Here is a 25,692-nt window from a genome sequence, read left to right as displayed (position 1 = left end):
GAAGACACAGGAAGAAGACACTTATCCTAGGATTTGGGGAACGGACAAGTAAGATTTCAGTGGCTATGGTCTGTCACACAATGTAACAGCCCATCTCAGAAAGCACTAAGCACCTAGTAACTAGAGGAACTCGTTAGAAACCAAATGGCAATGTACTCTGATCAGTGGCACCCCATGATGACTTCTAAGATCACTTACATGGCTGTCAAAGTTTTGAGATGCTAGCTGAATGTTTTCCATGCAGCATTTGTGTTTTAGACTTTTGAAGACTAAAAACTCTTTACAATCCAAAGCCAGAAATGGTACACAATAGGGTTGATTTTGGGAGATGGTTTCCTATTTGTTCTACTCCCAGGTTAGTGACAGACATATCAATACTGGAATACCCATTGTGTATTCCACTCTAAGACAGATAGGACTGTTGATGCAGTGATAATCCACCTGTTCCCAGATGGCTGAAGACAGTAACATGAGTCCTAGATGCTGTTACAGCAAACACTTGGAAAGACTGAAAATGAAACCGAGAACCAACGGTGAAGTTGGTTAATCCATCCACAGCAGATCTGCTCACATCAATTACACAAACTCGGCTTTAAATGCTAGTGCGCATTCCATGTTTAGTTTCGTGATTCGGCTTGAAGGAAAGGTGTGCATTCTTTGATAACACTACTTTCAACCTCTGAAAGGAAAGGCTGCAGCAACAAATCAGTCTGAGAGTTTAACCTGCTGATCACATACACAGTAGTGAGAATGACCAAGGTCCAGGGAAAGAGAAGAGAATAGCAACTCTGACGTTCAGCGCTCAGCCTCTACCTTTCCCTCAAAGACCACCAGGATAATCTCCACTGAGTTGCAGGAAGACACTCATTCTAGGAATGGATTTGGGGGGAGTTCCAAGTACAGGAAGAATATATGTAAGCCCACCTAACCTGACTCCAGAGCCAGCAAGTATGTGGAGCAAAAATCATATGCACAGGCATGACCACCATTTAAAATAAGTAAAAACTCTTACCTTTCTCTCCAACTTCGCCTGACAAGCCCGGATGCCCTGGAGTTCCAGGGGGTCCCTGATCACCTGGGGGTCCAGGTTGACACTCCACAATCCCATCTGAAATTGAGTTTTAAAAGTTATAGGATCATAGCTAGGTATTTCTACCCTCTTTTAATTCAATCTCTATTATAAAGCTAAGATATTTTAGGCTATTTGATAAGGATTAGAAACCCAGCTTAAGTTTGCTTCCAAATAATCAATCCAAGGTGATCAACTGCAAAACACAATCAGTACACAGAGCGCATGATCCACTCACCATTCCAAGCAATTGCTGCTAGCATTTCTGTGTCGTGAATTTTAAAGCATTTTTTAGTTCATCAGTCCTGTTTCATACATTATTTCATTTTCACCTTGTAAAGTACGTACTATCATCCTTATTTTACAGACTAAGAAACTGAGGCTCAAAGAAGTTATCATTTGTCCATGGTCATGAATCTGTTAAGTCAAACCAGAAACCAGAGCAATTCTATTCCTTGTTTTCCTCTACGCAAATTTACGGCCCAGTAATCATTATTTTAGAGATGCAGACTTTCCGTGAGGAAATGCCTCTCACTGTCCACATTCAATTCTGAGCATCATTTATGTAAAGAGGCATGAAAATAAATTACAGTAACGCAAATACCGTATGTCGAGGGTTCTTGTAAAAAAAAGAAAAAGTATTGTTTTAGACTTTGGATACACCCTGTGATAGAGTTTATATTTCCTTCTCCAGTATCTTTGAGGATACACCCTGTAGTAGTTTATATTTCCTTCTCAGTATACTTAAAGAATAAGACTGAGTGAACAATTTAACATAGAGCATTTCCGCCCAGGCATTCCACCATGACCATAACCCTAACGTGCACGTAGAGTTGAGGCCCCGCTCCTGCTAGCAGGGTCTTCTCATGAGAGACAGAATCAAGGACAGAGACTGTGGCAGTCACCGGACACCCCGAGTTCCCTGCAACAGGAGGCGCCTCGGGTCTGGAGTGGGGCCCTCCCTCTGGCTTGGGAGCATTAGCCATGTTTGAACCTTCTAGTTCTCACCACTCCAGGTAGAACAAGAATGCCTGCAAAGAGCCAAAACCTCCTTGTTGATGGCTTGGTTTGAGCTCAGTGGAAAAAGTCAGTTTCAGATGTGTAAGCACTGAAGTCGGGGAGAAAGCCTTCTTTCTTGTGTGCTGCTTACTTTTTCCCTGAGCGTCTCCCGACAGAGCACAGGCGAGAAAGCCCGAGCTCGTGACCACTAGCTGTCCCAACAGCCACTGCTGGGCACCTGCTCCTGTCCTGTCCTGCTGGGTTCCTGGTTGCCCTTCGACCTATGTGCAATGGAGACTGTCCGTCTTGGACAAAGTGGACTCTGTTTTTATGCTTCAAAGAGCAGTCCCTAATTACTCAGCTATAAGAACCCATGTTTCCCAGCCCTGTTAGCCTAAGGTACATTAATTCCCCGACTCAGGGAATGTAGGCTCATTAATATCAAAAGGCATATGATTACTACACTCCTTTTCCAGAACATACCTCCTGCCTGCCTCACCTCAACTAGAATCCTTTCACGTCCCTTGTGAAAAAGTAACGATACATCTTCACCAAAGTCAATTTAAGATAAGGTTAAATCTGAAGCAAGAATACGGTGATTATTTCTAATAAGAATGCTGAGTGCAGGTGCAGAGCTCATGTTTTACAATGGCTGCTCACTGAGGTTCTCTGCAGCCACGTGGCTTAGTGCTGGCCGTGACTATCGGGACAGGAACACAGCAGCAGAGCTGGGATGTAGAAATCTCAACATTGCATAGTTAATGTGCAGCGAAAGGTCCCCAGGTAGCAGTGGCTTTAGGATGTCTCCTCTTTAACATACTCATACATCTGAATAAAAATCTCATTTCTAAATTATCACTTAATAGTCTGTGTTTGGGAATTATTTAATTTACTTTGACTTAAAAAGGCCACCTGGAAAATCAGAATGGTAGATATCAGCCAATGTATCCTGCTCAATTAACAATGCTGGAAAGTTCATATTTTGATACTTGCAAAATTACAAATATCCAAGAAAATGCCCGTTTCCCAGATTTCCCCAGGATGGGCTTCCTCGCCTCCTTGTCTTTGTGGATGACTCCATCTGAAACCACAGCCCCACCCTGCCCCGCCCAGCACTCCCTGTCTGGTTCCTGCTACGCTTATCCTGTCTACTATCTCCCACATTCCAGATGGGTCACTCATCTCTCTGGCTTGCCCCTGCCTCCCCCACTGCACGCTCGCTCCAGGAGGACAGGACATTTTGTTGCTGCTCTCAGAACAGGGGCTGAGGCATTGAAAGCACCCCATCCCTGGTGGATGAATCTGGAACCCAAACGCCCCTCTGATGTGCTCACAACCTTCTCTCGGAAACATAGAGAAAAGGTGGCTTTGGATTGGGTGACTCCAGGACTTAAATATTTCATCTTCATTTTTGACATTTCACAAAATCACAAGAGAAGAGGAGGAAGTCCCATAAAGTCACATATGTTCCATCCTTTTTCCACCCAAATTCATCTGGAATCAATGGTCTCTTCCTGGCCTTGTCTGGCGTCCTGTGGTAGCTTGTCCATAGGACTCCCTTTTGTAACGGTGGGTTTGAATTCCAGCACATAAATCTCACCAGTACTTAGAGCCCGTGAATCCTTCTCTGATCAACCACACGGAGGATCTGTGTTTAGAGGTCCCCAGAGCACATGTTGCTACAGATCCCGCAGGTCCCAAAGGCCTGCTTGGGAAATCTGAACACACTCCTGTTGGACTGGTTGACTCAAATCCTCTGATATTTCCTTATCATTTGCTTTGGGCTTTGATGTTGCAATCACAGGACCATCTTCACTAATCACGACTTTAGTGTTATATGCTCAGCCTTCGTGGAGTCTGGATTTTACTGATGCAATCCCCTCATCCCTGCTGTGTGTGTGTGTGTCTTAGTGTGTATCTCTAGATGAAGTAGAATGTATTTTGTTTTCAATAAAAACTACACAACTCAACTGATTTGCTCTTTAACTTTTTAGATGCAGGACATTCAGCTGATTAACACATTACTTATTCCTCTAAACCAGTTTCTTTTTAACTATTCTTTTTTGTAGCATAGTTAGTTCTGTGAAAATACCCAACAGGATATGAATAATTAATGCATCATTGGACACCAAGCCTTTGTGCTACGCTCTAACCCTGGAGAGCTGTCACAGCACCCAGCCTGGGTCTCTACCTGTTGCCCCATATCTACCTAGACATGACATGAAGCCAACCCGGAAAGGAACTTACTGGTGTGGCCGGGCTGCCCAGGGGGTCCGGGGGGACCTGGAGGGCCTGGAAGCCCATCCCTTCCACTTGGTCCTGGCAAAGATTCTCCTGGAAATCCTTGGTCACCTTTTTCTCCTCTTTCACCAGGGAAGCCGGGGGCACCAGCCTGCCCAGGCACAGGGAAGCCTGCAACCAGCACAAAATCTCATGTGAATCATCTCAAGGCATTTAACATCCACAGCACAAGCTAATTTTCCTAACTTTTTTCAAGATAAAATGACGACTAGATCATCACTGAAAGGGGAACTTCTCTGGATGTGTAAAACCAAATTAAGTTGGCAGGCTTCTAACCATTTAATGCTGCCTACAAATTAACTTTAAGGAAAAGGGACTCATTATATAGACATTAAAATCTGTGAATTTCTTTCGGTGCAGATAGCATTCCCAATGTCTGAGAGAAAAGGCTGTGGAGGGTGCATTCCATTGCTACCAGGAGGAAAAGTCTACAAAAATGTCATTAAGAAAAGCACAAGCAGACATGGTAATTGGGCTAGAAATCTAGAGGAAATGGCAGAAAAGCAGAGTCAGGACAAACAGGACGGTTCTGTGCAAGGGTCTGAGTATGTGCAGTCAAGTTCGGCCGCTGTTGATTCCTAAGGGGGAAGTGACAGGGCCCTGCAGCAGCTGCGGTTGCCGACACGATGCGTGAGGGAGTAACGTCCAGGAGCCACACACAAAAGGGCTCTGTGGCTCTGCAGGGAAGAGCGGCATCTGACCCCGCACGGGCCTGGGAAGAGGGACAGTGTGAAAAACAGCCAGATGAGGAAAACTGACATGGGGAGACTTGGCAGGGACACAGAACAGAGAGGAGAGGCGGGGAGCGTCTTGAGGGAAGCGGAGCAGACCCTAGGACATCTCACTTGAGCCACTCGTGGGAAACCACAAGTTCATGTTCAAGGCAGCAAAAGAACTGAAGGTCCACATGGCGGCCACAAAATACTTATCGCCCCATCAGAGTGAGGGAGGGAGGAAGCAGCGCCATAAAAGAAGAACAGCCACTGCCCGGCGGGGCCAGCCCAGGCCAGGGTGAGAGGAGGCAGGAGCGGACACCCAGGGAGGGTCACACAGGAGCCCAGGACAGGAAGAAGACGGTGGCTTTGGGCGGGGGACACTGATAAATCCCCCAGCCAGGGCAATTTCAATGGCTTTTTGATCAAAACCACGAGCTGACACCAATACAGTGTAGATAAATGGTTATGTACTGCCTAGTAGACACAGCATCAGATAAGGGAAGAAGGAAGTCACATGTTGCCTCAAATCAAAGAGAAGAAAATGGTCGGAAAGAGAAAAAAATGATATTAAGGTTAGATCCAAAAGTTTTTATAGAAAGGTTAGAAAGAAGGAGCAGATGAAGGTAGGTAAGGGGCTGTGTGGGGTTGTTGTCTGAGCCCCAGAAAATAAAAATGGGGCTCTGGGAGAACTTGGAACTATCAGAAAGGAAATACATGAAACAATGAACAGGAAGGATAAAAAAATTTAAAAATTCAAAACAAAGTAAAAATCTTAAGGGCTCTGAGCACTCACTTGTGTATCAATTCTAGGCGACGTGAGCTTTCCTATCCGATGCTTATTATTTAATACGTTTGCTCTGGGACCTGGGAGAATACCACAGGTACACACGCACAGGTGTATACACACATGCACTTGAACATACGGGTGGAGATGACTCCCCACCTCCGTAATGCACAGTCCACCAGGAAATGCAACTGGCGCATGTGAAACGCCCATAGAATGGCTTTATGCTGGTGATGCCAGAGTTCATGGAAAGGGAGACTGGGTTGGTCAGAGCGGTTGCAAGGGATTCCATCCTGGAGTCTGATCTGCAGGGCCGTGACATCCCAGACAGTGGAAAAGAGGAGTTAACGAGGCTGAGGAGGGAAGACTGTGGAAGGACAGGCCAGCAGGGTGAGGTCAGAGTCCCCAGGAAAGAAAGAAGGGGTCCCATCCACGGTGTGCATGTGCACTAACGACATGCCGATCTGAAACTTATGAAATACAAACTGAGCACTTATCATTGGAACCTTTTTGCTCTCATAATAAAAAAATGTGATAATATTGCCAGCTACTGTGGTGCAAATATCTAATGTACACGACAAACATGGTCAGAGTATAAACCGCACTGAAGGTGTACAAATACGCTACCGAAGAGCCAGTTAAGGATTCTCACCTGGAGGGCCTGGTTGGCCTTGTAGTCCTGGGAAACCTTAAAAGAGAAAGAGAGAGTTGGACAAACTGAGAATAGTTCACCCTTTTACATATACTTTTCATTCCTCTGCTAAAAGTCTTGCTTGGTGTGCTCCTAAGTAGCCATGTTCCAGGGGAGCACGGAAACAGAACGGGAAACCACCCAGCATCCTCTGGAAATGCTGCTGTGTCCGAAGCTACAGAGGAGAAGGGCTCTGGGAGAGCCCATGTGACAATGAGATAGGAACTAGGAGAAGAGCCACGTGTGCAGGTGCTTTCAAAATACAGATGAGTGCAGGTTGGAACTGGAAAAAATAGAGAAAAGGGCGGAAGAGGGAATGGGGGGGTAGAGAAAGAGAGAGAGAGAGCAGAAAAAGGAGGGAGGAAGGGGGGAAGGAGAGAGGGAGGAAACAGGGAAGAAAGCTACCTTTCGGGCCTGGCTCTCCTCTCAGCCCCGGAGCTCCTGGGTAGCCCCGCTCTCCTTTCTCTCCCAGAGGTCCTGTGCCAATAACCTGGATTAAAGAGGAAAAGAATACCTTGTGGTGGGAGAGTGGCTGGCCCCGCATGGCACAGCAATGTGGGTGAAGAAGTGAACACATCTGTCATTATCTCGAGAAATACGAAAGCTAAGAAGTAGCAGTGGTGGTGGACAGGAGGGGGAGGGGAAGGCAGAGGAAGGGGAGAGGTCCGGAAAACATGTCAAATGCTGTCATGTGACCATCTCTTTGCAGGGAACTTTGCCAGGCAGTTCTCAATCTTAGGTGCAGGTTTAGAATTTCTAAATGTACATAAAAGCCATAAAACGAATATTGTGCTTTACAGGGTATTATCAGAGAAATACCCTTAAATTTCCTCAGGCAATATGTAACAGGAGCACTGGAATTTCTTTATTGGAAGAGGTTTTTGCTTTTTTGGTTGTTTGCTTTTCTGATGACCAAAAGTGGGCACTTCCTTAAGGTCACAGAGATACAGACCAAGAAGAGGGTGCCGTGGGCCTGGTTAGAAAGGAGAATGCTCATTCTCCCCCACTCTAAATTCCTCAAATTCAAGGAAATGGCAAAGTCAACTATTGCATATTACCTTAAAGTATAATCCCTCTGTATCAAATTAATGGAAATTATTAAAATGTGCTGATATTAAATAGCTTGATTTAGCCATTCCACAAGGCATACATATATCAAAACGTCATGTTGTATAACACAAATATATACAAATTTTATGCCAATTTAAAAAATGAATAAAGTAGAAACCTTTAATATAAAGAAAAAAATAAATAAAATGTGCTGATGAAGTTCCAGTATAAACAGGATACTCCACCATGGCCAATGAATAGTAAATGCAGAATATGAAATCATAAATATATGTTGAATTATTAAAAACATTAAGAAGATTCAACACTTTGATCCAATAATCCTGTTCCTGGGAATGTAGCCTAAGGAAAAATTATGTCATCCCCCAAAATGGCCGGTACAAACACATTCTCTGTCACTAGGAAGGATGGCAGTAAACCAGAGAATGGTAACATTTTCATTATTCCAAAAAAGATTTGGGGCAAAATGGCTAAAGCAAGTATAGTACAACTTGCTGATAGGATATTGAAAATGATCATATTGGCCGGGTGCAGTGGCTCACGCCTGTAATCCCAGCATTTAGGAAGCTGAGGTGGGAGGATCGCTGGGAGTTCAAGGCTGCAATGAGCTATGATTGCACCACTGCACTCCAGCCTGGGTGACAGAGCAAGACTGTCTCTTGAGAAATAAAAGAAAAGAAAATGATCATTGTGAAGATAACTTGCAAACATGAAGAATGTTCATTTTTAACAAATGTCACATACAGTGGTTGCAAGTATATAAAATATGCATATGGACAAGGAGTAAAATGTTATCTGCAAAAATAAAAATTGTTTTACTAAGGCAATCAAATTGTGGATGACCTCCTCTTATTAAAATTTTCTTTAATGGGTGATTTTTGAAAAAACGTTTCAAGTATGTTGCTAATGTTCTTATCCATGTGCAAACCTTTTGATTTTCAGTGGCTTATAGATGTGTAGAAATTATCAAAATATAATAAAATAGCAACTATCAAACTTGATGCAATACAAATTACAAAATTATTTTAAGTAGCAGGCACCCACTTTACACAGAAATGCCATTCTGGAGATGGCAGCAGGGCCCTGTCCCGTGCAGCCAGGTGCTGTCCCCGCCCTCCCCGGTTCCACCCCTCCCAGCCCAGCCACAGCACTTCTACTCACAATTCCAGGTGGGCCCGGAGGACCTACTTCACCTTTTTCTCCCTACAAAAGAAAAAATAAATTTCCTTGTATATTTTTACTATCAAGAATGTCTTGCAAAAAGCAGGGTTAAACTCTTTTTTTCTGGTGAAACAGAGATTGTGCCTAGAGCACATAAAAAATTATTTCTCTCCTTAGTGTCTCTCCATGTGATTAGCTTAATGTGCTCTTTGACTATCACAACAAAAATACATACGTTCCATTTTGCTTTGCATAAACATGACTTGTGGAAATTAAGATTTCTACAAAACATAAATTGGAGGCTAATTATTCACATTACAAATTCGTCCTATTGATTTCATGCTCCCTCTGGGAACTTTCATAGAATCGTTTTAAGTTGAATTAGTAAACTGTGAGTTTTCAATAAAATAAAAAAGAAATTAAAATGATATGAAAGTATGACTTCTGAGTATATTTTCTTAAAGAAATGTTATATGAGGATTTTAAGTGTAAGATTATTTTAAATTTGCATTGGAAGTCATAATGTAAAATCCCCTATCAACTGTAAGCATTGGTGGATAAATTCTGATCACTTTGAGGCTTCATTTAATTCATATTAGATGAAAAACCCAAAGAAATTAGCCCTTTTATATTTAATGTTCTTATATAAACATTATCCTAATAATTTAGAAAGTCCTAAGATATGCACCTTATGACATGAATATACATTTTTTCATTTTAAATTAAGGCATTAAACCAGAATCAAATGTTTTTATTTTTCTTAAGTGAATATAAGAGGAGATTTTAGAAATATCTAGAGGACTTATAAACATCTTAGCTATTATGTTCCAAACATATTTGCCATTTAAAATATACAGGATTTTATTTTCTCAAAAAGGTACAGTCCAGGATTTCTCTCTTTTGTCCCTGGCTTTACAAAACAAACCTTGAGGCCCTCTGCCTAGTTTTTCACTTACCATTAGTGATGAATAGTTCAAAATGATCCCTTATTTTAGTAAAGATTTATTATTACCTAGTATCACGATTAAGAGAGAAAAAATGAAGCAACGATGAATTTTTTTCTGCTGTCAGGTTGAAAAATATTTTTTAAAGTAGTTAGATAACACCCAGTTCCCCGCATGAAAGGGCACTGGCCTGGCCTTCTTTTGGGGGCAATTTGGTGGCAAAAGTTTCAAAAGAAGAGTCCAAATATGAACCCAAAAGTTGCACTCTTAGGAATTTTTGGTCACTTAGACAAGTGACCAAAAATACTTATAATCATGAAAATTTGGAAACAACTTAAATATCATGCAATAAATGGCACAGACATTAAAAAGCATTCCTATATACAATTATGCTGATGGACACTGGAATATATCCTCCTTATATCGTTAAGGATGTATATAGCTCCATACCATTTTTTAAACATGCAAACACGTGTGTGCATGTAGGAGCAATGTTAACTCTGACCATTTCTGAGTGAGTAATAAAAGTATTAGTTAAGCTTTCTTTTCTTCATTATATCTTTCTGCATTTTCTGTTGTTTTACAATCTGGAAAAAAGTAACCTACTGTAAGAGAAGGAAATAAAAACTTGAATGAGTGGAATATTTTATATTTTTTTCTTTAAAAATTTCATGAACACAAAGAAAACTATATTAAGTTGTGCTTTACTTATAAGAAACATAAATAAATAATTTTTTTTCTTTCAGTACAAAGTCCTTTATTCTAGGAAAAAAATGAACAAACTTCTAGGTTGAACTACAAAGCGAAGGTAAAACTCAAAACAGTGTCATCATTTACCGGAGGACCCTGCCGGCCGGGGAGTCCTGGATACCCCGAATCTCCAGGAAAACCCTGAAACGAGAGAGGGGGCGACAGCAGTCGTCAGCTGGGGAAGGAACAGTGGGACCACTTTTAAAATCTGTGCAGAAATACTTACGAGACTCCCTCTTTCTCCTTTTTCACCATCTTTGCCAGGCTTTCCCTATAAAATACCAAATTAAATGTTAGTATTTATAAATAATAATGACTACAAAATGACACCAAAGCTCTGATTCAGATAAAAGTTAATATGTTGTCTCTCTATGGAATCACTAGCAAGGTAAATAAGGCCTCTATGTAAATTGACAATTCTTCACTAATAAGTTATATATAATGAATAACTATAAAAAAGTTACAATGGAAGACACTTTCTCAATTTTTAAAGAATGGAGCCTGATTAGCTAAAAATCTTTTAAGATATCATTATATTTTGCTAACAAAGCTAACATCGGAGAAGTTTGCGTATTGGCAAGTGAGTATCTGGTAGCTGATATGCTAATGATTCATTTTAATAGAGGTTCCCATATGTTATTTCCAGGTCTGTCTCAGGCGGCTGGCAGCTGGGTAGGTGTCAGGTCGCCACCATCTCTGCAGTGGAAGTGCCCTAGTATCCCAGGCTTGAGGCTGCGCCAACAGTCTGCTGTTCCAGGTGGGGTCTCAAAGCTGGTGCATGAACAGCAGCAGCTAAGGCAAACCAACGTACTGCTCTAGACCAAGCAGGACAGGCGGCTCTCGGGGATGGCCCAGCTGACAGGTGGCCCTCATGAGCCTTTTCCTGCACCTGGCCACCGCAGCCTTGGTTTCGGGCCCCTGAACAGTAAAGAGCCGATGGGGGCGCAGGTGAAATGATGGGAGCTCAGAGAGGCTCCAGAGCAGCCCCCATGAGCCTTTTCTATGCTTATGCTTCTATGAATCTGCAATTTTAGGACTGAAAGGAAAACTATTTAACAATGAAGAATAAAAGGACTTTGGAAAGCACTCACTCGGGGCCCTGGTTTTCCGGGTTCACCTTTCTCACCAATTCCTGGCATTCCCTGAAAAGAACAAAAAGAGAGAGAATTAGATTTATTAGTATATTTTAGTAAACTATTAAATTAGACACATGTTAAATTTAATATTAATAAATTTATAAGCTTGTAATGTAAATTCAATACTTTATAGTCTTTCCTGTGAAAATAATGATCATAGATAGAAATTGGGTACTTACCTGAAATCCAGGTTCACCTTTTTGACCCTAAAAGAATTGAGAGACACAGAGAGAGAGAGAGAAAGCCATTATATCTAATGGCCGTATCAATTTTTATATGCTACATTGAATGTATCACAGAAAAAAAAGTCCTTGTCCTGATACAGTAACAAAGAGGTTCACACCGGTCTCCCGCATCCAATGGCAGCACTGACTGGGTCGTGGGACTGGCCCCCTTGGCTGACCCAGCCCACCCCAAGCTTGGGGCAACACTTAAGAAGCCCTTACTTAGTGAGTCAGCCTCAAATCAGTCTTGTTCTAACCCAGTTCCAGCTGCCTCTGCTTCCAAAGGTGCTCATATTTATGGAATGGATGGTCTGTCAATCTGTTTCCCAGGTAAGGATCGAATGTAGCTGGAAAAGCTGAATGTGGACCTGGTTTCTCTTGTCCCCTTGGAATTCGTCCAAAATCAGAAAGGCAGCACTCACTGGGTGAAGCCCACTCCTACCTTCTCTCCCTTGGTGGCAAAGTCTCCTTTTTCTTTAGCTTGAGCTTGTCCTGGTACTCCTGGAGGCCCACTGACTCCTTGTTCACCCTGGTGATGAAAAAAATTTGAATTTATTAGGCATAAGAATAATTAAACAAAGAAGAAAAAACATAGAGTAAAAGCCTACAATAAAATGTCTATTTTAAAAGTGTAATTGTACCCTATTCTATTCTAATCATCTTGCCTCAGCAGAAAAGCAAGTCTCAATAGGAAGCAAGTACGACAAGTATCTAAAGCCAGGAGAAGAATTTTACTTCCCGGGGTCAGGGAAGGACAGGTGGCCACTGTCTCAGTAATAACAAAGGAATCTGAGCAGCCACAGGACACTGTACTTGCATGTACACATATGGTGTATGTGTCAGTGTACCACAGCAGGGAGGAATGGCACACAAAGTGCGTGAGAGAGCTTGGGAAGAAAGGAGGCATTTTAGGTAACCCCAAAATAAGAGAACTACCAAGAATTTTCTTCTCAGGCATCCTAACTGCTGGGGACACTATGAAGTAAAGTGAAATCCAGCACAAAGAGTGAGGTCTAAAAATTGCAACTACATAAATTTCAGGAACACTTATTGTAAAGTTTATGAAAAGACTGGGCCAAAAACCGGGGTGGAGAGCAGGCCAACTATGGGTGGTGTCCCTGGTCCTGATAGCCTACACCACCTGCTACAGCCCAGGAGACGCACCTGGGCCTTCAGCAGGCAGCTGCAACTGCTGCAAGAGCCCCTCTAAGCTAGTGCCCTGGAGTCCCAAGTCTGACTCTGACAAATTTGCAGTCTGACTTAATTACTGATGAACATTTCCATTAAACTCCATGTACAGATAACTGGAATTAACCTCACTGTCTTCTCTGCTTGTCAGAGCACATGTAGGGCACTCATTCAAGCTTACTCAATGAGCTATAATAAATTCAATAACCCTGACATTTTAAGAAAAACACTATTAAACTCAAGAACATGCAGAGAAGAGAAGGGTAATTAACTATGGTTATAAGGGCCCAAAAGTTGATCCAGAGGTAGAAATTCTGTCATGCTCCCAACTGTGACTTTAAAAATGAAAATACTCCAAACCAATGTATACTCACCTTTTCACCCTTTGGTCCTTTATAACCTGAGCCCATTTGTCCCTGTGGATTAAAAATTCAGCTTTCATTATTAGAGTTGTCTGCTTTGTTCAAAGTCATCCCACAAACCTCATGTAAAATGAGATAATACGGCAGATTTCAAGCAACACCTTTTTCCGATAACTATCACAAAACTTTCCAGAAAGTTATGATCATGCTGTTTGATGTCTATGAAAAGGTTTTTAAAGTATTATTGATAAAAAGCATGCTATAAATACCTTTTTATTTTAAGGTTTTTAAACTCTGGATTTAGAAAACTAAGGGAAATATCAGTGATTGGAAAATAATGACTAAGGGATGAATGGAAGGAAAGATCAACAGATGGATAGATGGCTGGTAGACAGAAACAGACGACAGATAGATAATAGGTAGATGCTTATGTATACAGACAGATAAAGATAATATAATTTTCCAAAACTTTTTAGACACTGAAAGAATGAGTTATGGCAATTTCATGATAGTCTTAAACTAATGCAAAAGAACAATAAATGAAAAATCCTTTACCTTTTCACCTGGGGGGCCAGGAGGACCTGGGGGACCCTGTAAGAGAGAGCGTTTCAGTTAAATATGATCCACAACCTTACTGAGCTTGAAACACTTCCCTTGTGCTGAAGCTATCTTAAAATTCTGTGATTAACATGGTAATTATTTGTTAAATATTTTTCCTGGGCTGTAGATTGAATATAACCAGAAATTGTTTCAGGACCTTATTAACAGGGATGGAAATACCTAAAGATCACAGGTGTTGCCCTGTGGACTCCGACACCCTAACACATGCCAGGACAAAGTGCTAAGATGATGCATGAAGCCACTACTCATCAAGCTGTCTAGACGCCTGGAGCTTCCAGTTTTGGAATCGCGTCTGTCCACTTTACAGATAACTGTTTGTCTTAAAAAGTTGATGATTCTTCGAGGTAGTAGATTGTAGTGAAATAAAAACACTTTCTAGGTTTGCAACAAACTTTCAGAATGCTTTTTATAATCATTTTAAATAGAAAAAAATAGTCATTCTTTACTCATAAAAATGAGTCCATTTACATGTAAGAATGGAAAGAGGCTACTTTTACACAAATGGATAGAAGAAGAATTTCTGGATTTTACAATCAAAAGGGGGGGAAACCCAAGAAAATTAAAAATACAAGCCTGAAAATCTCTCAAGAAGACTCTCAGGCAGCGAGAGGATGACAAACTCAGGCGCATTATCCATTCCTAGTAAACCTGGCGCCCGGCAAATGTCAGTCTGGTTACTATGGCAAATGTCAGTCTGGTTACTATGGCAAATGTCAGTCTGGTTACTGTAGCGCTCTTGCGCTTTTGGAGACGTGGCTGGGGGAGGGGACGAAGCCCGTCTACTGAGCATGCCAGAGTCTCCTCTGCAGCTAATCCCCGGGCCCTCATCTGGAAAGTCTTCATGTCAAGCCAAGTGCCACCTGTGCGGCTGCCTGGTCTGCGCCACAGCCCCTCACAGACGCCGAGCCCGCTGGTAGGACCATATTTCTACAAACGTATCTCCCTGCCCCATGGTGAAGTCACCCGGGCAGAGCCTGCCTTGTGGGTCTCTGGACTGGCTCCCTCAGGCTGTGGACGTCGCTGGCACCCAGCCGGCCCCACAGTAATGACCGTGCTGTCTGCGCCTCGATGGCCTGGCTAACCACCCTCTTCCCATAGCTCTGAGGACAGGTGGACTGCAGGTGCCAACCATTTAATTTTCAGAAAGAGGTTGGTTCTGCCATATCAAAATTAAGAGGGACCACCACTGCATAAGTTTTCATTAAATCATTATTTATTTTCACACCTCAACATCTCGGTTCTTTAAAAGATTGCCTCAGAGAGATGTTACCCCAAACTTACTGGTGGTCCGGTAAATCCTGGAGGGCCGACAGGCCCTTGTAGCCCTGGCAATCCTGGGGAACCCTATAATTTATAGAGAAAGAAAGGAATTAAAATGCAAACCAGGGGGTGACTCCGCACGGGCTTACAGTCACTCAGCGAATGCTTACGGGCGCTCCAGGAAGTCCGGGGAATCCTCTTTCACCTTTCAGCAGGGTCCCAGGCACATGGCCAAGTATTTCACCTGGGTCCCCCTGGAGGATGAAAAAAGGAGAGAAAGTTGTAAATATTGGTGTCCACATAAAGAATCTTAAAACCCAGGGCCCCACAGGCCCGCGTTGCTGGCACGGCCGCGAGACTCCGTCTGAGGCGGACGCGGCGGCGCCGCATCTCCCACCGTGCGCTGTCTAACGGCCGCAGCGGCTGCAGTCGCGGCTGCAGCAGGGCTGGAGGTGGAGATGGCTAAACAGAAGGGTCCACGACATCGTGCATGTGACTGCCCCACACTCTGGACACGGGCCCCAGGCTCTGGTTGAAAGACAGCGTGACCACAGGCTGTTCTCACCACATAAAGACTAACTTTAGGGAAAAATCTCAAGACGAATGTTTTTATAAAAGCAGGTGTGATGGTAAAGTTCATCTGTCAACATGGCTAGGACACATTATTTGATTAAACACCAGCCCAGATGCTGTTGTGAAGGCCTTTTTGTAAATGAGATTAACGTTTCAACCAGCGAGCTTTAAATAAAACACATGACCCTCCATAATGCTGGCAGGTCTCATCCAATCCGTTAAAGGTTTTCAGAGATAAAAGACTGACTTCTTCAGAAAAAGAGAGAGTTCTGCCTGCGGACGGCTTCAGACTGAGCAGCACATCACCTCTCCCCGCGCTCCAGCCTGCCGGCCTGGCCTGGCCCCAGTGTTGGACTTCCAGTCCCCACAGTTCCTTAAAATCGGTCTCTCGGCCCTCTCCCCCCCACACCCTACTGGTTCTGTTTCTCTAGGGAACTCTAATACTAATACACAGGCTGCTGCGAGGATGCCGTTTCGTAGGTGTTCTTAAGCACAGGAACACACGCACTCTCAGCCTCATTCAGAAAAGTGATTGTCTCCATGGTAGCTTCTGGAATACTCTAAGGCTCCTTTTCACAGGGCTCCCTGGTCTGTACAGAGCAGTGTGCACGCCGTGGGGAGTGCACAGTCCGAGGTCAGCTTGATGACAGTGACTCAGCCCTGAGGTAGTGACACCCTGCCTTTAAACACTTTAAAAGGTTCGTGTCTCTGGAATTTGAGAGGTTGTGTGTTCGCTCCCCGGCTCATAGTGAAGCTGACATTTACCACCCCGAAGTTTCCGGGCTTCCCGTGTGTATGTATGCTAGTCTGTGCATGTCACGTGCACACTCTTTCAACGTAATAGAGTTTAGGAAAAAATGTTGATAAGCAGTCAGCTAAAGTGATTTAAAGTAAATTTGTTTTAATGGCATCTGTTTTAAAAAGACTCCGTGTAATGAATCCAACAAAATAAAATAAATAAAACGTACCTTCATTCCTGGCAACCCCGGTGGTCCCTGAAAGAGAAAGTTTTGGTGTTAGTCTTTATTTCTTCAAAATATCATTAGCATTAAAATGTAAGTGTGAAAAAGAAAAAAAGAAAATGAAATGGAATGAGAAGAGAGAAATTATAACCAAAAAAAGCAATTCTGACTTAACCCTATACTCACAGGATTTCCAGCGAATCCAGGCAAACCAGGAGGTCCCAGCGGCCCTCTCTCCCCCTGAGGGAAACGGCAGAGAGTCATTCACATGGCAAAACTCAGACACCACCATGAGCTACTCTGCCCTACCCTTCAGAGAAACTTCATTTGTGGGTTAAAAATCATTTCCTAAAAACAGTTTGTTCCAAGCTGTGTTACTGGGTGCTACTTTATGAAAAAAGAAATATACTTGATCGCATTATTAATAGGGGCAATGACTGATAATAGCATTTTCTTATTTGATTTAGTAACTTATCATGGGTAATAAGTTTAGTGCTTAAGGCTTTTAGGATAAAAGTCTATAAAAAAAAAAAAGCACTTTCCTATACATTAGAGGAAACATTTATTTCCTTATCAAATAAAGCAAGGTTTAAGACAAGTCACTTTTCAACTGTGTCAGATAAAACCATGTTATTCTGCAGACTAACTTCACCTGACCTGTTAACATACAAAACCCCAGAAACATGCACAGCCGGGAGGGTCTCCCATCTAAAGTTACCTTTGTGCCGTTGCATCCCGGGATGCCTGGGGGACCTGGTGGGCCATCTTGGCCAGGAATACCCTGCAATTAAGAAAGTGAAACAGTAACCGATACAGAACACCCATACTGGTAAAATATTTCACAAAAGCAGCAGAGTGCATTTTATATACATACAGGAAGACCTGGGTTTCCAGGGTAACCAGATGCTCCTGGAGGTCCCTGTGAGGATGGAATAAAAGAGTTTCAGTGGAGAGCTAGGACACTCCGTTTCCTCCTACTGCACCCCCTGGTTCATGGAGTTGTACCCTCATTCCTGGGGCTGAGAACATGCCCACTAAGCAGACTGAGCACTCTGCAGAAGAGGCTGAGGGCCCAGCCCACTGGGCACATCGCCCAGGTCTGCAGCAGCAATCCCACATCAAAAGCCGCCTGCTAATCCCGCCTAAAACCACGGCTGCACATGCACAAAATAGCTCTGCCCTCATTTCATCTTTTGCAATATCTAGTTTTATAAAAGAGTATATAACTAACATTAAAACGCCAACATTTGGGAAGAGGAGTTTATGGGATAAATCAGTTCTTTGAGTTATTTCTAGTTGCAATCATATCTTGTCTATTCTACACAGTGACACTGCTGTTACCCAGATAGTCACAGATGTGCTCCCTCCAGCCTCCGCCCCGAGGGTCCACGCGTGCTGACAAGGCACACGCAGGCACACGCAGGCTACGCTGCACTTCCCACTTAACAATAAGAAAATTGAAATGTTTACACTTTATGATGTCTTTCTACTTTTCTACCGTCAAAATTTTCTTACAAAGGTCTTCATTTTGCATTTTCCAGGAATAGGAGCAGCAAAGAGAGTGAAGAAAGTGAAGAGAAGGAAGACCGAGGTTAGCGCTACAGACGTCAGGACGCCCCATTAAACGAAGCCCTCACGCTTGTGTGCCTTGTGGCCGCGTCGTTAATTGCCCCTCCCCCAAACAAAAACATGTCCGCAAGAGACTCTTGAAGAACAAATGGGAGAAGATAAGTTTACAGAAAGGCAAGCAGGAAGGCGCTCATCTTGTGCACAGCACCAGTCGTGAGGACCAGGGACCGGGAGGTGACAGGTGACGCTCACTTACGGCCTTGCGCCCCTGTGGGAGGAGCAGAGAAGAGACAGAGGGAAAGGGGCAGGGAGAGAGGACAGGGCTGGCAGGGAGCCCCCAGGAGTGTGTGGCGTGCCCCCGACTCTGGAAGCCAGCAGATCCCATCACGCTATCACCAGTTGTGACGGTGTACTCAGTGTACTCACTCTTGTCCCTTTTGTTCCAGGTAGTCCTGGCTCTCCAGTGTCACCCTGGGACAGAACAGAAATGCCGTTGTGATAGCTGCTTATCGCAAGGATGGAGGTAATCTAAAACCCACCCCGCCCTCTCATGCACAGTCAGGCTTACCTTTTTTCCAGGTGGTCCCTGCGGCCCCTCAGGTCCTTGCATTCCAGGAAACCCAATGACACCTTGTAACCCGGGGAGACCTCTCTCTCCCTGCAGAGAAGCAACACAGTGAGTCAGGCAGAAGGCTGGATGACAGAAACAGAGGAAGCGAATCGGTGGTCAACCATGATGGGCAATTGTAGGGTCAACCTGACAGGTTATGGGTTCTCCAGAGAGCAGGTCAGGTTGGTTTCTGGGTGTGTTCGTGAGGGTGTTTCTGGAAGAGACTGGCATGTGGATCAGTGCACTGGGCAGTGGGTAGGGGCCACCCGGTTGGTTGAGGGTCCAGATAGAACAAAAAGGAAGAGGAAAGAAAGGTGAGTTCTCTTTCTTTTCTGGAACTGGGACCTCCATCTTCTTCTGCCCTTGAACATCAGAACTTTAGGCTCTCCTGCCTTTGGACTCAGGGACCTGCCCCAATGCCCCAAAGTTCTCAGATCCCTGGCTCTGGGCTGAGGGTTACACTGCAGGCCCCTGGTCCTCAGGCTCTGGGCTGAAGGTTACACTGCAGGCCCCTGGTCCTTAGGCCTTCAGACTTGGACTGAGCTATGCCACCTGGCTTCCCTGGTTCTCAAGCTTGTAGATGGCAGATAAGGGACTTCTCAGCCCCATAATCACATGAGCCAATTCCTACAATAAATCCTTTCATCTATCTATCTATCTCCCTACCTACCTACCTACCTACCTACCTACCTACCTACCTACCTGGGGCTGTTTCTCTGGAGAGCCCTGACTAAAATACCTACCTTTCTAAGCATCATCCAACATTGCACAAGTCTATGTAAGTGTCTGAAAGCAGACGCTAAGTCCTACTTCAGGTGCATTTTCTCTCCTTTATTTAAAGCTCTTTACGGCAGAAAATATTTGTATGTGACACCTGTGACAGTGCTTTATATACACTAAATGCCACATCACGTATTGGGTAGATAACAAAGAGTGGGATTTTTTTCATGGGTGATTATAATCTCACTCAGTCAGTGGATCTCTCTTGCTCTCCACAGTCACAGTGCTGAGACCCTGTGCCCTTGAAGGATGGACGTGAGATAAACACGGGAAGAGCTGCAGAGCACCCGGACTGGCAGCAGCAGACGGGGTGAGGGGGAGCCAGCCCCTGTGATCGCAGCAGGCCCACAAGGAGACACGCGGTGACATGGGGAGGAATGTGGCACTAACATCACACCCTGGAAACAGTAGTTCTATAAGCATAAAGGAGCAAGGAGTATTTTAGGAAGACTGCTGTATTTAGATTGCCTACATAAGAACGCCTGTAATCAAGGTAAAAAATCAAGAAAACTTATTTGCTTTACAGTTTGTGGACTTGAATGCAGTCTTACAATACAAACTGGGTGGATTAAGTCATCGCTGTTAGCTGATTTAAAAACAGAAGGCCCTTTGGAGATTATAGGCAGGAGTATTTAGTGTTCAGTGTTTTCCTCAAAGTTATATTAGTTCAAAGTCAAAACAAACTGACAAGCTATACATTATATAACATAAGCATTTATCCCTAAAATAGCACATTACTGGGAGTTACTTAAAAGTTTTTTACCATCACATAATTGAAATGATGCAAAACAAGTGCTTTCAAAGTCATCCTTCTTTCCAGACCACTCAGCTGGCCTGGAACCCACCGGTGAAGTAACCACCTGCTGCATCTCTGTAAGTGCAGAGTGAGGTTATGAACTTGGGGCCCCGCCTCAGGCCTGCAAGGAGCTATACGCTTACTGGGAAGTGTTAAGTCAGGAGTCTAAGAGCAGTGTTGGAATAAATGTGGGAGAGATTATTTCAGATTCTAGGGTACAGGATAAAATAGTGAATGGATTAAAGGAAATTAAGCCCTGCAGACTGGCAGGCCCCTTGGGGCCAGCAGCATCCAGAGTCGACCAGCAGGAGCAGGTGCCAGTCCGCTGGGGACTCGGGAGGGACTGCGGCTCCTTCTGCCTGAGGCCCTGTGACGGCAGGGGAAAACTCATTCCCAGGAAGACGTGCTCAGATGAAGGGCTGCTTAAATATGCTCATCCTTAACTTGCAGAAGTGGCAAAAGGATACAACTGCAGAAAACACCAACAATGAAGTCCCTTACACAAGGTCATCCAACTGGGGCACCTAGTTTTCAGATGTAGGAAAATCCTCCTCGAAATGTAATCAGACTGAACTTCAAACAGCTGGCTAAGAAAATAAATAAATAAGGAACTGTGATTCCCCAAGTAACCCAACATGAGATAGGAAGGAAATGAGAAAGGCGTGTCAATACAAACGCTTTCTAATACATTTGGTGTAGTATTTTTAGTACTTACTTAATATTGGTGGTATTGCTGAGACCAGCGAAGATAAGATTTTATAATTCTCAATGTAGTCATGGAATGCACTGAGGACCAGAGCAGATTAACTGATTTCTGCAAGTTTCTCACTGAGTCAGCACTAAAGCCAGAAATAGAAGTGAGGTCAGACTGCACTGCAGTCCCTGTTTTTTTAGGTCACTAGAACAAGCTGTTTCCCAGCAGAATATTAAACAATTCACTAACATTATGTTAGCCCAACGTAGCAACCCTTTTATGTCCATTTCACAGATAGGGAAATTAAGATTCCAATGCTTAGCTGAATGACTTGTCACATGTCACTGGGTGACCCTTTGTGCTCCTGGGAACGGAATACAGAAATCCGAATTCCCAGTCCTTGCTGTTACTGCAAGAACACATTCTTTCCCAAATGTCACCAGAACACTTAAGCAATCCCTCTATCCCAAGAGTTTTGAAATGAAGTAGCTAAGAAGGAAGTGACTCCTCCATCGACATGGTTCTTGCCATTCCCCACATTTTTTTTTAACTTTCCTAATCGTTTGTCCAGACAAAAGTGCACATGAATAATCTAATACCCCGAACCCCGCTCAAGGTTATTATGGGAACCAGAGCAGAGCAAATAGACAGGATAAGCATTCAAGTAGCTATACAATTAGCTGGCAAACAGCATAAGCTGTATGGGGGCCAAATTATTCCTCTGAGCTTTTAACAATTTCCACAGGGTTATAGGAAGAGCAAAGAGCTGGACAAGTTGTGCAAAGGTTACTGGAGCCAGGAGTTTCCAAGCCAGAATTTGCAGCTGCAACTGGCAACGCTACAGTCACGACCACCACCTTCTGCTGGACCTCCAGGCATGATGTGCACAGTTAATGTCAGGGAGCAACAGGACCCCCGGTCATCTGTTTCCTGAGTGTGCTAACAGCAAGGTCCAGAAAAACATGGCAGACACATGCTTCATGCCAGGCCAGGATGAAAACCAGGAGCAGTGTGTATCACAGCATGATAGTTTAAAATGAAGGAAAGAAAAGAGAAGTCTGTGAAAATATGAGACAAAAAGTTTTGATGCAATTGTGTCTTGTGGTTTCATTCTTGATCTTCAGTGCAAGGTATAGTCCTAATCAAGAAAACAAAGTGTATATAACAACAATGGAAATGATTACTGCTATGTCTTCAAATGATGAACTTCAGGATTTGAGAAGGAAGAATAAATGCCATTATCTACACAGATGAAAGAATACAACATGTAGAAAAATCTTGACATGGAAATTAGCCATTCTAAATTAGGCATGAAATAGTTTCATGCATGAAGCAACTTAAGTATTTTTGCTTAACAGATTATCTAAAGTAAGCATATACTTTTTAGAAAATCCATAAAATGTGAGGAGAAAAGGTTATTTTATAATACCTAATTATTTCTCTTTCTCTTACAATGCTTGTGGAAACAAGTTCATAATTCAGGAAATCAAACACCAGAATAGATAGCTCCCTTCATATCTAATTCAGAAATTCAAATATATATACAGCACCCAAGACAGCTGAAGTTGAAATAGTATGAAGTTTCTAAATTGGAGGGGTAACACAATTACCAAAAACAAAAGCTGAAGTTAACACAACATATACTTAGAATAAGCAGTCATCAAAATTCCATTACCCAAGGCCATATTACACTTGTCTCAATGGCAGCAGAAAATCCCTATGTTTAAATAAAAATCTTGATTAATTTTTCAAGTTTAAAATAATATGATTACAGATCTTCATAGTGGACAGAGGCACACACAAAAAGGTTGCCAGGGCACTGGGGTTCCCCCATGCATAGACTGTCCTGCTTTCTAAGGAATAAACCCAGCACGTGGAGAGCACTGTACCCATTCCTATCAAACCTGATGAGCAATCCAGTCCCCACCTCTATACTGTACATTCTTCAAAGGCAAAGATATTGTTTTATTCATTCCAGTGTGTGGAACAGACTTTGAGTTCACTGAAAGCTGGAGAATGGATGATGGGCTAACCAACAGTACAACATGACACTGAGCATGAATAGGGTCCCACATATGTGTCCTGCAAATGACAAAAGGCAGCAAATGAGGCTGGATGGGATCTCCACATCCTTCCCAGGCTAAGCCTCCAGCCACCAGCAAGACTGGCTGGCGTCTGCACCCCTGGCTGAAGTGGCAGCAGAGGAAGCTGGGCTCTGGACACCACACTGGATCAGCTGCTTCCTTCTGTCATCTGGTGCCTTGAGAGTTCAGTTTCCAAGCAAGACTGCAAATAATTAAGGCATCTGGAGCCGAGCTCACCAAGCATTCAGTGAAGGGGAACGATTTCAAGGGATGGGTCACAGTCAATGGGTGACTGCGGAACTCAGCCAAAAATTCCCCAAGTCCAATTCCTTGAGCTCGGCCACAATCAGACATCTGCAGGGCCATTTCCTGAATGCCGATGCTGCTGGGAAAGTGGTGGGAAGGCTGCAGCCAGTGTCACCGGGTCATGGAAAACTCTGCAGCGAGGCCCCACTGGGAACTCCGTCCACGCCATGAAGCTTGACATTGGGGCAGGAATATCGCCACCGCTGCAGGGGAGGGGACACAACACACATGGCCAGAGCACCAACAGGGCTGCTGTCCCTGAGGGAGACACGAGGCTCTCCTCTGCTCTAGGAGACATATAACCAGATTCTTAAAAGAATGTATATATGTTAATTAGAAGTATACTAAATATACACTAACGCATGTCTGCAAACCTTCATCTTCTTCCCCAAACTGTCATTTTTCTCTCTCAAGCCCTGAACCTGAGCCTCAGGTAGTCCATGTTAGGAATCTCTGTATAGTAGCTCTCCAACTAATATGTGGGTATCTTCCAAGAGCTTTAGCAGCTATGTACAGATCAGCCTCAACTTAAGATGGGCACGTCTGGCATCATAAATTAGAAATATCCTAAATTGAAAATGCATTTAATACACTTAATCTACTGACTGTCACGGCTTAGCCTAGCCTGCCTGAAATGTGCTCAGAACACTTAGCCTACAGCTCAGCAGAATCATCCAACACAAACCTATTTCATAAAAAAGTCTGGAATATTTCATGCCATTCATTTAATAGTGTACCAAAAGTGAAAAACAGAATGGCTCCTTGCCACTGCCCGGCATCTGAGAGACTATCATACCACACAACACCAGCCCAGGAAAAACACCAAAATTTAAAATCTGAAGTATGAGTTCTACTGAATGTGCATCGCTTTTGCACCATCACAAAGTTGAAATATCTTAAGTTGAACTATTGTGAGTGAGTAGGGCACCATCTGTATGGGTGGGGTTGGGAAAAAGTTGAAAGTTTAATAGATTATTTCTAAAATGAGACTATTCTCATCTTTTCAAATTCAAAGGATGAGCGGAACCAGAATATGTTAAAAAAAAGAAAAAAATAAGCTCCCCAATCCATGACCTTCATATATTATAAGATCCATTGTATTTCTAGACTTTTGGACCTGTCCTGCCTCTACTATGCCATGTGGGGTTGGCGTGAGCAGACTGACCCGCCGTGGCCCCTCACCTGAGGGACCTCCATGTTCCTCCCTGTGACCATCATTGGCCTTGTTGTGACCTGCTCCTGAGACCGTGGAGGAGGGAGGTGATGAGGTCTGCATGAAGCATGGGAGAACTGTGCCCAAGTGCTGCAGTGTCCTGGCCAACGGACAGTAGCTGGGGTAGGAGGGCTGGAGCAGTCTGGATGTATAGGAAATGATGTGGAAACGCCTTTCTCTCCGTGGCTAAGCCTGGACTGCATTTTTCCTACTGGACTTCCAGCCTGAGGATTCTTGACTGGAAAATCCCAACCCCTGTGGGTAAGGTCCATGTCACGGATAAGGTCCACGCTAAGTCCAGCACATGGTTCATGGGCATGAGACTGCCCGTAGACATAGCATCTAACACAGAATTGTCTCCAAAGGTCTGTGCTCATTTGCTAGACAAATCCTGATATTGAAACATTTGAGCCCATGATGAATTCTGACACAATTCTAGGCTCCAGTATTCTAATATGAATTTCAACCTTTGCTATGAAGTTGGTTGATAGAGCCAAAGGCTTAAGGCAGCTGCAATCCAAAGCCAGCAGAATGACAGGTACAGAGAGATGTGCAGGGAACATTTCTTATTCAGGATTCGCAAAGAAATAAAACTGTAGATATTTTCTGATCTATGAAAATCCACTTTGCACATTAGCTTGTAAGAAAAAAATGAATTAAAAAGAGTCCTTCACAAAATACTTTCTAAAGAACTATCATTCAACACAAGAATAACTCAAGAAAGCCCTAAGTGCAGTCTTATTATAAACAATTTAAAACTCTTCCCCTAAAGCCATCTAAAAGCAAACAAACCATCTGACTTCACTGATCCAGTAAAAACGTTCTAGCAAA

General features: G+C 43.5%; 1 protein-coding gene across 1 annotated transcript in view; it reads right to left on the bottom strand.

Annotated features, from left to right (window-relative positions):
* COL4A1 (collagen type IV alpha 1 chain) overlaps positions 1-25,692 on the bottom strand; it is a 142,937-nt gene that overhangs the window by 40,054 nt on the left and 77,191 nt on the right. Inside the window, exons 3-22 of the mRNA XM_012751870.2 lie at positions 18,947-19,036; positions 18,805-18,849; positions 17,684-17,728; positions 17,528-17,590; positions 16,996-17,049; positions 16,816-16,842; positions 15,445-15,528; positions 15,296-15,358; positions 13,949-13,984; positions 13,406-13,447; positions 12,286-12,372; positions 11,799-11,825; positions 11,575-11,625; positions 10,710-10,754; positions 10,571-10,624; positions 8,790-8,831; positions 6,966-7,050; positions 6,522-6,557; positions 4,316-4,480; positions 1,013-1,108 (exon numbers count right to left, since the gene is read on the bottom strand). Of these exons, the coding sequence (XP_012607324.1) occupies positions 1,013-1,108; positions 4,316-4,480; positions 6,522-6,557; positions 6,966-7,050; positions 8,790-8,831; positions 10,571-10,624; positions 10,710-10,754; positions 11,575-11,625; positions 11,799-11,825; positions 12,286-12,372; positions 13,406-13,447; positions 13,949-13,984; positions 15,296-15,358; positions 15,445-15,528; positions 16,816-16,842; positions 16,996-17,049; positions 17,528-17,590; positions 17,684-17,728; positions 18,805-18,849; positions 18,947-19,036 (1,237 nt within the window). The remainder of the gene's footprint in view (positions 1-1,012; positions 1,109-4,315; positions 4,481-6,521; positions 6,558-6,965; positions 7,051-8,789; positions 8,832-10,570; positions 10,625-10,709; positions 10,755-11,574; positions 11,626-11,798; positions 11,826-12,285; positions 12,373-13,405; positions 13,448-13,948; positions 13,985-15,295; positions 15,359-15,444; positions 15,529-16,815; positions 16,843-16,995; positions 17,050-17,527; positions 17,591-17,683; positions 17,729-18,804; positions 18,850-18,946; positions 19,037-25,692) is intronic.

Source organism: Microcebus murinus, chromosome 13 (assembly GCF_040939455.1).
Source record: "Microcebus murinus isolate Inina chromosome 13, M.murinus_Inina_mat1.0, whole genome shotgun sequence".
Taxonomy (NCBI): Eukaryota; Metazoa; Chordata; class Mammalia; order Primates; family Cheirogaleidae; genus Microcebus; species Microcebus murinus.
The sequence above is the reverse complement of the archived record's forward strand: the minus strand, read 5'-3'. Positions and strand labels throughout refer to the sequence as shown.